At 48.6% G+C, this 13,570-nt stretch overlaps 1 protein-coding gene across 1 annotated transcript in view; it reads left to right on the top strand.

Annotated features, from left to right (window-relative positions):
* The first annotated feature begins 2,442 nt into the window (after window positions 1–2,442).
* Kcnj6 (potassium inwardly rectifying channel subfamily J member 6) overlaps window positions 2,443–13,570 on the top strand; it is a 186,726-nt gene continuing 175,598 nt past the window's right edge. The window contains exon 1 of the mRNA XM_015478776.2: window positions 2,443–2,686. Coding sequence (XP_015334262.2) covers window positions 2,653–2,686 — 34 coding nt within the window. The 5' untranslated portion in view covers window positions 2,443–2,652. The remainder of the gene's footprint in view (window positions 2,687–13,570) is intronic.

Genomic DNA, 13,570 nt, shown 5'->3' with positions numbered 1-13,570 from the left:
ACTTACCCAAAAACATATGTCATGATTTCCACCATAAGTTATGATACAGAGGAGTCGGTCTGAGAGCACTAAATTTAGGATTGGAAGGGCCCCTCCCCCCTCAGTGTCAGAAGCTTCCATTTAACTACGGGAACAGGAAAATGCTGATCCACACAGGATTCGCCGTCTCTGGGACTAAGATAGCCACCACGGCGGAACACAAATAGCTGCCAGGACCACCCATCAGCAAGAGTGGGGTCCCAACTGTGGCTGGGTCCTGGGGTCCCAAGGGAGGAAAGGGTGACATAATACACAAGAATACAGGTGAACTTGACGGGCTTTTTAAGGATCCAATGCCTGGGTACCTTGTGGCTTGTTGGGGACGGGGGTCTCACCACCGAGGCCATCAGATGAGGGCCAATCTGAAGGGATCAGTGATCCAGGTGAGGACAGGAGGAACCGGGGCAGGAAAAGTAAAGAGTCCCAGGGTGGGGAGCAAGAGCAAGAGCAGAGCTCAAGGGACCAGAAGAGCAGAGCCGGGAGAGGCTGAGGGCCAGCGAGAGGGCAGACCAGGTTGGACGAGGCTCCCTCGGGTCAAGGACGATGTCCCTGAGCTCCTGCCACGGAGCTGTGGTTACTCGTGAGTCGACACAGTCCACTGGGTGATGGTCACTGAGCAGCCAGCGTGCACACACAAGGGAACCAGAGCTGCCATCGTACCTCCATGGAGGACACGCTGGGCCTCCACTGGCCCACACTGGGCTGGTTCTCAGCATCTCCCTGAAAATCATGAGAACTAAAACGTCCCAGCAGGCAGGGTGGACGATTATAGCTCCTCTGCCACTTCTGTTCTCAAGGGCAATTATTGGTTGAAATAGCAGGCAGCGTCTTGGCTTTGTTGCTGTGCACACGGGCTTGTGGCAACCAAGGCCACCTGTGTCCCTCAGTCAAAGCACACGCCTTTTGCTTGGGAATAGTGACACTAGAAGGGTGAATGACGATCCTGCTCACTGGGCCACAACACCCAGGCCGTGACACGTCCACCCAGGTGCCAGCCAAGTGGCTGCAGTGTGCTCAACATTGTACAAGGCCCACGGGGAAATAAATGCCACTCTGGGTGTCTACGAGCCCAATGCTGGTGACAGAAGAGCCAGAAATCTGCAACACGATATGGGGACTTAACGGCCTGACTGTGTGTGTGAGAAGGACACTGGCCGTTCATAAGCAAGGGGGCAGCAAAAGGAAATGGGGTTTTAACAAGATGGCAAGTTTTACCTTGACTTTGTCACAGGCTGAGAGAGGAGCCCAATGCCCCAGGCGAATCGGCAAGACTTAAGGAAAAGAGCAGCCTCACCGTCAAATGCCACCATCCTGTGAAGATGGGCAATGGGTATCAAAGTGTTTAATAGTCATACTTTTGACCAAGTCATAACTAACCTTGGGGTCATCCTCACCACAATAGACAAGGGTTCAAAGATGCGTGCGATGGTGTTTTATGAAATAGCAAAAAAGTCTAAATAAGTTAAATGGGAAAGGAAGAAATTATGGAAAATAAGTTAAACGGGAACTTCTTGGCTAAGGAAATTTTGTTCTAACCTGCTGAAAAGTGATAATGTGCGTCCCCTTCACTGACACAGAAAGATGGTCTGGTGTGAAGGAAAAGTGGCTTACAGCTTGGTACACGCAGTGTAGGCGTCTGTATCTGTTCAGGGGGCTGCATTTCCACTCCGGCCATCCCCACAGGTGTAGACCTGGACCTAGGCTGTTCCCCAAATGTAGCGGTGATTTCCTGGGTATGAAGAGATGAAAGAAATAGGTTGTCAGACTTACCATTTTCAGCATTTTTTTGAATTTTTAAAATAATGAACATGTTTTATTTTCGCAATCAACAAAATAAGACTGCTAAACAGTAAAATGATAATGGCCAATGCTTTCATGGTTATTCATGTTAGGAACCCCAGGTAATTACGAAAACCTCAAAGACATTGAAGAAAGCTTTTCAGTAGAGCTGGCCATTATTCTTAATAGCTCCAAAGTCACTTTTTAATGTGGGTTGGTTCAAGTTCTCTATGTATCGGTGTGGTTCTCAAAGGCACTGAGTTATACCCTGTATCCCAGGTGACACAAAATGTTTTCAGCCCAAAATAGATGAGGTTATAAACCCATCAAAAGTTATGACCTTCAGAAGACACGAAAGGCACCCAAAAAAGTAAGACCAAGAGACATGTGGAAAATCTATGTCGTTTTTTGGAAACCAAATGACTACAAAAATATCAACTCGAAAAAGCATCCCAAAAAAAAAGCTTCAACGGGAGAAAATAGAGAGCAAAATTTTGGCATATGTATGTCAAAAATCCAGTGTCAAAGAGGTTTTGGAAACCAGTCGTGCATCACTAAGTATATTTATCCAAGATCCGTGTGCCAGACGCTCATCGCCAGGAGCAATGGGAAATTTCTGATGCCCTAAAAATCTCTTTTCAGTGACTTCCTGATAACACAGCGATAATGTGGGGATTTATTTATTTATTGGATCACTGGTGACCAAAGCTGACCTCGGGGGAAGAAGGGAGAAGGATACAGCTGTCCCTGACCCCTTGTCTCAATGCCCATCTAAGACCTAGTATCCATGTAATTGTCTTTTCTTCTCATCTCCAGGAAAAGCACAAACAAGAAATGACAGCGATGGCCAAGTTGACAGAATCCATGAGTGAGTAACCTCAAATTCATTACTGGTTTTGATTCTGGTAGAAAAGCCCAAAGACCACACCCCTCTGGGATGGTCCGATGGGTCCTGGTCGCCCACTCTTGCTCAGGCCGAGCTGTTTATCATGGCACAGCGCACCGTGCCATGAGTGTGTCTTTAGGTATTATTCAGAATTCACCTTGCTTGGGGTCAAATTTCTGTGCGGAAGCTGTTACCCAAACTACAGAGCTAAATAATGAAAATGGATTTTATCTGTAGCAGTGCACTGGGGATTGGGACCCAAGGTAATTTCAACCTGAATTTCAGGAGGTTTTAATGTAAGTCAGCTGAAGTTTAATGTGTGGCTTTCCTGTGGGGCCGGCTGATCTAAAAAGAGGTGGAATGACGGATCATTGCTAAATCTTTTCAGTGTAGTTCAGAAATTTCAGACAGAACTACTTTATAATGGAGTGCTTGGGGTGTCGCTGGCTTGCAGTGATTTAAGTTTTGAGTATATCTGCATCATAACGCTCTAAGCTCTTAAGCTAAATAAACAGAATACACAAAGCATTTTTAATAGGAAAGGGGGGATTAATTATAATGAATCATCCTGCAAATGAGAAATGCAATTTCCTTTGTGGAAGTTTAAATATTAAAGGCTCATGCTTATTGTTTCCTTTGAAAATATATATTGCTTCTGGAGATAAGATTTTTCATGGAAAGTTCCAAGAAGCTTGCACACACTTCTGCATTACCAATAGGGCTATTAGCACCTTATTAAATTTGGCCTGAAAATTTAACCATTAATCTTGCCCCCACTTAACTGGGCACCTTCTTCCTTCTATTACTCCTCAAACCATCAGACTATTAAACACAAGTGTTCCTCTGTAAGCACAGCCCAGAATCTTTACCCCTATATCTTTCCCTCCCCCAGGCAAGATAATGTTAAAAATTGGTTACACTTCTCTAATTCCTGGCCCCAAACCCCTGCCTAAGTCCATGCCAGTCCTGATGGCATGCTCATGGCACCATGCAGACGATGACTCAGAGGACTAGGTAAGGAGCCGACCCCGGGGATACTCTGTCCCCTCTCTTTAGGCCCACTCTCTGCCCTATTGTCTCTCCCCCTCCACCTTCGTCTTACACATTGAGAATTGTTGAAAGGATTTGCCACTTAATTTGAAGAACCCCCAACCTGCTTGTTGGTAAGTAAAGGTATCTGGAAGTCGTGGAGCGTCCTCCTCAGACCTGGCATGAAATGGGGAGGTTGTCAGGCCCAGCTCGACCAGAACATCATGTGTCGTCAAAATATGGAGCAGAGGCTTAAGACAGCACCAACATGTCCCTGTCCCCAGACATGAGCAGACTCAGTTCTAAGCTCTCATCCAAATGACCAGCGCGCAGGCTCATGGGTTCTCTGAAAGTGCCACGGCTCAGAACCTAGCTGCATTGTCGGTGAACGTGGTCTTGGATATCTGGGTGAAGTCAGATAGTGCTGACCATGTGTCCCGGGACTGAAAGCGTTCACAGGCTTCTGTTAGAAGTTGATATCCTAGTGTAGTTACTCACCCCGTTGGATTGTAAAACACGGTGGGCGCTGAAGTGGTCAGTATATCTGACAAAGGTGTTTTCATTTTTCTTCCTCTATGGTATTTTTGGATTCCAGATGCATTTTAGTAAGAGTTCCTCACTTGAATGTTGCTTAGCCGGATTGAGGTTTCAGGTTTGCTTCAATGAGAATCCTTATGACTTTGGTCCAGGAATCCACTGTCTTAGGAAAACTCAGTCAAGATTAAATTTCAGACCTTCTGGTGGATGAAAGGGACCAGACATTCTTCTAAGTTGCTTTGCCTTTAATGAAAAGATCATATAGATGTATTCATTGTATAAGAAATTTAAAGTCTGATTGCACACCTTGGGGTTATACCCAGCACTGTGGGTTCACTGATGCTCAGAGACACAGAACCTTTTGTGACTCTCCTAGCTGCTATGAAATGCTCATCATGTGTTCAACCTAACAAACATGTCGTGAACATCAAGTTCATGAATAATGAAATGTACAATTGCACATTTATTCTGCACAGGAAATCTATAAGGAAATAAATACATAATTTTTAAGGAGATTCCATCAGTACACTGAGCAAAGAATGACACACAATTACCCCTCCATAAAGCTGATGGGAACATCAAAGCCATGGCCATCAGAGGAGAAGGACATAAACAGAATCACGAACACCCGGCACACGGTGTTCTGAATGGGCTTCCAGAGCCAGTCAACACTTTGCTTGATAAACTGCCAAGCAAAACCCATCTGGTTACTAGAACATCTCTCTGTTTAACTAGAACTGGTAGTGATTCTTCTCCTGCCACCGTCCCCGACCAAATGCTTTCAACGGCTAAGCAGATACCACGCCTTCTCCTAGAGCAGGAATGAGGAACATTTCATTCCATCATGTGCCATTAATCAACCACCTCGAAAGTCAACTGCACTCATATTTTCTAAAGGGCAACCAAGAGAGATAAAAATGTTAACAGATGTTTAAATGTCCAATTAAAGGCAACTTTATTAATTTTTCTTTTTTTAAAATTTTTATTTGTCATTTTTGCCTTTACATGACAGTAGAATCTGTTTTGATGTATTTGTACATCAAAATATTCTAATTAGAATCCCAGTCTTGTGGATGTACCCAAGATAGAGACACTGGGGTGTATTCATTCACGTGCATAGGAGAGCTATGTCAGATTCATTCCACTGTCTTTCCTATTCTTATCCCCCGCTCCCTTCCCTTCATTCCCCTTTGTCTAATCCACAGAAATTTCTATTCTTCCCCTCTCCCTCCCCCTTGTTATGGGTTAGCACCCACATATCAGAGAGAACATTTGACCTTTGGTTTGGGGGTATTGGCTTACTTCACGTAGCATGATAGTCTCTAGACTATCATGCAAAAGTGAAAAAGTCATTCTTCTTTATCATTGAATAATATTCCATTGTGTATATATACCACATTTTCTTTATCTATTCATCTGCTGGAGGGCACCTAGGTTGATTCCATAGCTTCGCAATTGCGAATTGAGCTGCTATAAACATTGATGTGGCCATGTCATCGTAGTATGCTGATTTTAAGTCCTTTGGGTATAGACAGAGGAATAGGAGAGCTGGGTCAAGTAGTGGTTCCATTCCTAGATTTTTTGAGGAGTTTCCAGAGTGGTTGCACCAATTTGCAGTCCCACTAGCAATATATGAGTGGACCCTTTTCCCACATCCTTGCCAACACTTATTGTTAAGGCAACTTTATTTAATATTAATCTTAATATTTTAAGATAATGCTTTAAAATACTTTATGTCTCTTTATTGAAAGGAGAAGGGGTATGATAAAGAAAAAAAAACACAGAAAGAAAATAGATACGGAGGAAGAATAAAATGGCAAAAACACAAGGAAGAAAAAATCAATAGAAAAAAAATAGATGTACATGAAAACAGATCCAGAGATGGCCTGTTGGGGAGAAAAGAGACATGATCCCAAGGAGCAAGGACAAGGCACACAGGCAAGAAGGGAGAGGAGGCAGCAGGGTGCTGGCGGAGAGGATCCCCCAGGCCTGCAATTTGGTCAGCTCACTGTGGCCTGCAATCTCCCAAAGCCTGTGGCAGTTTTCATACTTCCTTTTTAAATTTTCATCTGTTTCCACCCTTGAAATGGATATCTGCACACTTAGACCACCAGAAGCCCTGCTCAGGGGCAGCAGGAATACCCTCATTGGAGGAAGTGCTCAGAGCTCGCGCTCTACCACCCCACTGCCCACCGACTGAGATCAAACCCAAGCTGATCAGAAGAGGTTCTGGCCCTGTCTATAAATAGACTTGCAGTGACCCAGCCTGTGCCATCATCTGAGGTGATGCTGGGTGGGTAGGCTTTCTCCTGGGCTGGCAAATCAAAGCCAGACTTTGACAGATGGAGGTGTCAGGGGCCTGCAATAACCCGGGGGCTGGGAACCGCATTCAGTACTTTTGCAGACTGTCCTTACATAAAGTTCATAGGTAACTTGCTTCGTGGTCATTGCCAGCTGGTGTGACCTCCACCCCCACCTAGAGCTGCAGGAAACATGTCAGAGAGGGCTCAAGAGGTCTCATCACAAGGTTCCAGTGAGAGTGTGTGTTGAAATCGGGTGGCAATCCGTGGCATGGAGATGGAGTTCCAAGGACGGAACGGGACAGAACTCGGCAGCCACAACCTGTGGGCTGCAGGGCTACTCCTGGGGCGCCCACTGTCCCAGAGGATTTGTCTGCCTCCTCTTGGGATTCAGCCGCCCGCCCGCCTGCAGCATATCGCTGCCTCTGCAGATTGGAAGCCCTGACCTGCTTGCAGTCTGCTCAGATGCTGGAGGACAGACGTCTTCCTGCCACTTTCTGCTCCACCTTGACAGCCCCTCCCACACATGCGTACCCCATGCTCCTCTTTTCCTAGCCAGAGTGTCCCTTGTGGTCTTCCTCACATCCTGGCCGTCCCCATCTGGACGTCATCACCACAGCACAGCCGCCTGGGTAAGAGTTGACTCGGCTTTCTTGTCCAACAAGGAGCCAAGCAGCCGTGTTGTTCCCAGAGGTCCAGGGGCTGTGTCTTCGTCCAGGCAGGGAGAGGCGAGTAGCCCACGGTTCCTTTCACTGCCCAGAGCCAAGGACCTGCTCTGAGAGGTGTTCAGAGGTCTTGGCTGTCTGCTTTGAAGTAGAGGGAATTCCTTCTGTGATTAAAGAAACAGCTCAAATTTAGCACAAATGTGAAATCTTCTCAAGTCAAATGAAATGAGGAGAGGGAGCCAATTATAATCACCACACATTAAATTAGCTCTTCAGGGCAAAGTGGCGTTTAATCATTTATTCCCTCTTTTTTAGAGCAGCCATTATAACTCTGGCATTGTGTCAGGGCATGCAAGAACAAGAAGGGGGTTTCTGCATGCACCACACGCAGCCTCTTGGGGCAAAGGAGGCGGGGCTCACAACCAGGACCTGGGAAATGAGCTCTTGCACCCTGGATCCAAGGGTTGCACCCAGAATGAGCAGAGTTCCAGTGGCAAGCCAACGGGAATGTAGTGCCAGGACCCAGGACCTGGCACGGGGAGGACAGAGGTGGAAGAATGTGACCAATCAGGGGAAGAGCAGAGCCTTGCTGGCTCTGGTGGCCCGGAAGGGTCAGATGGTAAAAGCGCTGAGTGCCGCCTGGACTTTTCCGTGGGTATGGGCTGTGCACAGATGCGCCGTTCAGAACTGCTCCACTAACATCCCAGGGTAGGTTGAGTTTGGACAAAGTGGAGGGAAGCAGCTGGTGGGGCTCATCAGGCTGAGGCTTGGGGCTGCACCTGAACTGAACTGAAGAGGTGGTGGCCAGTGGGAGCTGGCAGAGGAAATGCCAGGACTTGGAGATGGAGTCACCATGTCTTGTGCACAGAGGGGAGGCCTGGCTGGAGCTTCTGGAGGCTGGGAGTGCAAGGAGTCATTTGAGGAGTCGATGCAAATTCAAAGACATATTGACTCAGGACTGGTACAAATGCAGGTACAGGCTTTGGTTGTTGAGAGTCATTTGGGGCACTCTGTCATCGTGCCTTTATGGAAAGGACCTCCTCTACAGACCAGTGGGACAGGTGTAGTGTGCCAGCAGCGGAGGCTAAGGGTGCTGAAGGAACAAGACACCTCTGTGGCCCAACACGCACAGGCATGATACACCAACCCACCAGGTGGTGCTTTCTTAAAGGCCCTTCTCCCTGCCCACCTGACAGCCAGGTGGGACGGCACTAGTCCATCTCTATCAGCAGTGAAGTGCCCCTTAAAGGGCCCTCTGCAACCCTAATGGTGTACCTTCTACCTTTCCCTGTTGAAGGGTGCTTCTCTCTCCTCTTCTCTCCAAAACCCCTCCCCTTTGCCTTCTGCTTTGACAGTGGGCAGGTCATAATGACTCCCCAGTAGCTCTCCATGGCTCCCTTTTGATTAGTCTCCCACTATCTTCCTTGTGGCTAGGGTGCAACCCCTGAATGTGGGCCTTTCCTGCAGGTGAGCCGATGCAGGTGAGCTGCAGGGCTGGATGTGTGTGCAGCTTGTGACTGGCCAGCACAGGTACTGACGGAGCAGCTCAGCCCTCACCCCGCAGATCTGCTGTGCACTCCTGTGCTCCTAGGTCGGAGAGGCCCAGCTCAGAGGCTGGCTCATCCATTCTCCCCTGCCTCTGGGAGCTGGCTGAGATCCCCTCACCATCCCCATCTGCTCACTCTCTCCAGATGGATTTCTGTGGTCTCCAAAGAATGTGGTCCCCTTCTGTGCATTTGTTCCCAGCCTCCCCACAGGACAGGGAGGCGCAGAGTGGATGCTAAGAGGGACCAGCTCAGAGAGGCCCCAAAGCACCCATTATGCTTCCTGATCACAGGGACACAGTCATCACACAGTGTGTCACTTCAGAAACACCTTTAGGCAGAAGCGTGTCCTTTGATAGAACACAAACTAGAGCAACAGGGCCTTCCTCATCTGTATTCCTCTGAAAAGCCTTTACTTTCCCCCGTAAGACCTACGATTATTCTTTATGGAAAACATTTCAAATTCAAGGACAACTGCTTCCTGGTTCAGAGTGCAAGTGTGTTTACTCAGGACCAGAGACCGGGCTCTGAGGCCGCAGGGGCTGATGAGGACCCGCACGCGGGTTCACCTGGAGCTGCATCTCTGTGTGGGTGGCCTCACACCCTGAGTTCCCCGTCCTCCTGTGATTGTGGAGATCACCTTCTGGTGAATGTTTAGGTGATGAGAAACCCCCTGCTTTGTCTAACACAGGAAAATCAGGTCTGGGGCTTCCCAACTTGGGCACCATTGACATTTGGGCATTGGGAAGTTCCGTGTCTCCCAGGGTATCCAGGCAGGTAGGTTAACAGCACCCTTGACCTCAACCCACCAGGTGCCAGAGGCACCTCCCTCCAGGTGTGACAACCAACCAAGTCTTGAGACATTGCTCCATTTGCATGGGAGCACAAAGTCCCCCTGGATAGAAAGCCTGAGAACCACTGCTGTAGATGAAGCCAGGAGAAGGGAGGCCACGCACCCCCAGTTGCTTATTCTTCCGCAGCAGCGGCGGGGTTCATTGGTGACTGTCAGACCCTCCCTGGGCCTGTGGTCTCCATTAGCAGTCATGCCTCAGCCTCCCACGTCCAATGCTTAATTCAGGAACGGTCAACCCCAACCACTCCTGGCAGCCACCAAGAAAGTCCATCTGCTCGGCCACCTGACTTCAGAGATGGCCAAGCCATTAGTATTTCTATTTTACTGATGACACAACTGAGACTCAGAAAGATGAGGGAAATTTCCAATGTGCTGATGTTCAAGAGGAGGAGCTGGAAATCCCACAGACGTGGAGAGCAGGAGCGTGGGCGGGCGGGGGAGGCTGGTTCTGAGACAGAGTTGTCATTTTTCTCCCGGAAGCTGGAAACCCGTGTCATTCTTTCCAAAACAGCAGTTTTTAGGACCTGCCCAATGACTTCCTCAATAATAATTGCTCTCCCTCATTTTGCCTTTCTGAGCCATTGGTCCCTGGTGTAAAGTGCGGCTCCACATCCTTTTGGGCCTTCGTCACCTGTTCCCATCAGCTGCACCCTCGGGGGCACCAAGGTCATGGGCAAAGCCTCTGTGGCATTTGGCTCAGGGTCTTCCCCTCTCGTTCAGGATCACAGGGACCCGGGTCCTTGTTAGTTTCCACTCCCTTTACAGAAGGCAATCACCAGCGAAGCAGCTCTTCTGGCACAAGTCCCTGTGCCACCAGCCCAGCTTGGCAACTACAGCCCAAGCCCAGCTGCCACCACCATGCACTGGGGCCACCAGCTCCAGAACTCTCAGCTTCTCTGACTCTGGCTCCTCCTTCCTGCTCCACATCCCCAGCAGAAGCTGAGCTTCCAACTCCACAGGCCTCTCTGCCAGCCAGCGAGGGTGCCTAGGTGATGCTCAGGAGCCCTGGCTCCCCTCCATACCCAGGCCAGAGCCACCTCTCCAAAGCTGGGGCCCAGCCCAAAGGGATGGAGACATGCCCACCCACACCTGCTTTTGCTCCCGCCCAAAGGATAAAAGTAAACAAACACATTTCTAATGCTCTCCCCGGCTTCCTCCCACCCACTGCACCCTGTCCTTCCCCTCCCTCCTCCCACAGGCTGCCACCTGGCTCAGAGAGCCTGCTCCGCCCTCCCAACACCTGCCAGGGCTCAGGATCCTTCCCCTCCCTCCTCCCACTGCCCACTCCTCCCCCTCCTCACATCAGCCTGACAAGAACAGGTTTCAAAGCCAGACAGAGGCAGAAAGGGAGAGGAGTCTGCCCGGAAGCACAGCTCAGGTCAGGCTGTGGGGCTGGAATTTGGGTGCCAAGCTTCCATCTGCACCCCCAAAGAGCAGAGAAGACCTTCAAACAAACGTCTACGGAAGAGATGCACAGAGGTGGGGCCCTGTAGAGGCCACAGGGCCGGAGGGAGATGGCCAAGGCGGGCAGGGAGCTCTCGGGGGCAGAGGAGTGGAGCCCGCACTGGCGGAGATAACAGTGGAGGAGCAGATGGTCAGAGGGAGAAGCAGGGAACCCTGCCCTCTCCAGGCTCAGACACCCCAGAGCTAGCAGAAGGGGAGGGAGGAGCCGGGAGGTGCCTGGGCCTGGCTCAGACCCTGAACACCTGCTGGAGCAGCTGGCTCTTGACCTGGTGCCGCCCTCTTTGCCCCTTGTTCCATTCCCAGTGACAGGGGACAGATCTCTTTAGGGAATTGTCACCCATAGTTCATCACCTGCTTATTCCCTGAGTGGGGCTGCACCTTGTTCTTGCCCTGGTGACAGGCATGTGATCTGGGCCTGCCCAAGGCTCCCTGAGTTTATCTGAGGAGGGGGAGCAGCAGTCCCTTCCTGTGCTGTGGCAAATTAAAGGCAAATGAAGGCAAAGGACACCTGGGGGGACAAAGCCACCCTGCTCAGTGGTCTGCCCTGGAGGAGAGAGCTGGATGTGGAGCAGAGTAGTGAAGGCCTTGATGCCTGGGTTCTGGGCTCGCTCTTCTGCTTTGCTTCGATTTCATCTTTCTCACAAGATATTAAATCTCAGGCTCAGATTTGTTGGGGCAGGTAGTTTGGGGTTTTTTTTTTATTTGTTTTTGTTTTTGTTTTTTTTTTTTTTTTTGTTACCAGGGAATGAACCCAGAGGCACATAACCACTGAGCCACATCCCCAGCCTTTTTTATTTTTTTATTCAGAGACAGGGTCTCGCTGAATTGCTTAGGGACTCCCTATGATGCTGAGGCTGGCCTTGAACTCAGGATCCTCCTGCCTTAGAATCCCGAGCCACTGAGATTACAGGTGCGCGCCACCACTCCCAGCTGGAGCAGGTATCGTGATGCTTAAATATTAACTCAGAGAGTTGCTCTGCTGTCCAGAATTATGATCGTAAGGGTTTCTACACAATTAGCACAACAACATTCCCCACTGAAGAGGGCAAAATCCTGTGGTCTTAAGAGACACAAGGAGCTGGTCTGACTGGCTCAGCCTCTCCCAGCTGCAAAGCCACAGGTAGCCACTCAATCCCTCTTCTCTGAGTCTTTGGGACTGAGCACACAACTACCCAGCAGGGTCTTAATAAAATACATAAAGCTAATGAATACATAGACACATGCTAATATCTATATTTATAAATAATTGCACTGATTTTATATATATATATATATATATATATATATATATATATGGCTAATAGGTACATTGAAAGCTAATACATACGTATTGAATATACATTCATATATGGAAAGCTCACATATAATGCATATAAAATTAGCAAGCAACTATCAGGCCCTTGACAAAAATAAAACATGACCCTTTTCCCTATGCCACAATTGGCTTTCAAGTCCATCGTGAGAACATTCATATTACCAAAATGGCATCACCTATACCAGAGTTCACTCTGGAAGACCAGGGATTGTGGCTTGGCTCCATAATTTCATAAGCTGGTAACAGATGTGAAAAATGATCATCGACTGATTTCCAGTACTGCTGGGATTTTACATGTGGCGTCTGTCACCTGCACACTCTGCTGGTAGGCAGCACTGCACCCTGCACCTCATACAGCTGAGGACTCTGTCTGCGGACATCTGCTAAACACCAGACATCTTTTCCACCCAGTACGGAGATGCTTCCTTCCTGGTGCTATACTATCCTCTGGAACAAAGGTATCAAGGGCATTTGTTCCTAGACTCACACGTCCAGCTTGCAGAATTAAGAAAGATAAAGCATGCTTATCAAACCCAAACCCACTCATCTCCCTGCCTGGTGTCTTCAGATTTCTTTTCTCTTAGTAGGTATTTATTTAATCGGACTATTGGCCCTCACCCTCAGCCAGAAATGTCCAATTAAATCAAAGAACCAGACCCCAGTGGACATCGTACCCTGACTCTTAAATAATCTCGTTTTCCCAATTACTTTGTCTTCCACATCGCCTGCTCTGCAGGGACAGGCCCTTACTGTCACTCTTCCTCCCACATGTTCCCAACAAGAAGGGAAAGACAGCAAAAAGGAAGAAGTAAGACGGACTTTTTTAAAATCCAAGATACTCTCCGCCTGCAGGCTTCACCCCCACCCCTTCTTGGCTTTAGTAAAAAGAAAGGAACCTCAGACTCCCCATCCATTTCTGTGACCCTCCAGCAAGGAAGAAATAACTTATCTGAGTAAATCAAGAGTTGTATTCCTCAGAATTATTGCATCTGATCCTTCCTTGCATCATCTTAGAACATTATCTGGCCTTTTTAAATAATCAGGAATAATTAACCCAATATCCAGTGAGCACTGCTGAGCGGGCATCATGGGAGAGGGAGGAAAGTCATAGAACAAGAGCCACACCTTGGGCTCTGAGTGGAAAGAGTCTATGGGACCA

Source organism: Marmota marmota, unplaced genomic scaffold (genome assembly GCF_001458135.2).
Source record: "Marmota marmota marmota unplaced genomic scaffold, marMar, whole genome shotgun sequence".
NCBI lineage: Eukaryota > Metazoa > Chordata > Mammalia > Rodentia > Sciuridae > Marmota > Marmota marmota.
Note: the sequence above shows the minus strand (reverse complement) of the source record. Positions and strands in the feature narration are given on the sequence as shown.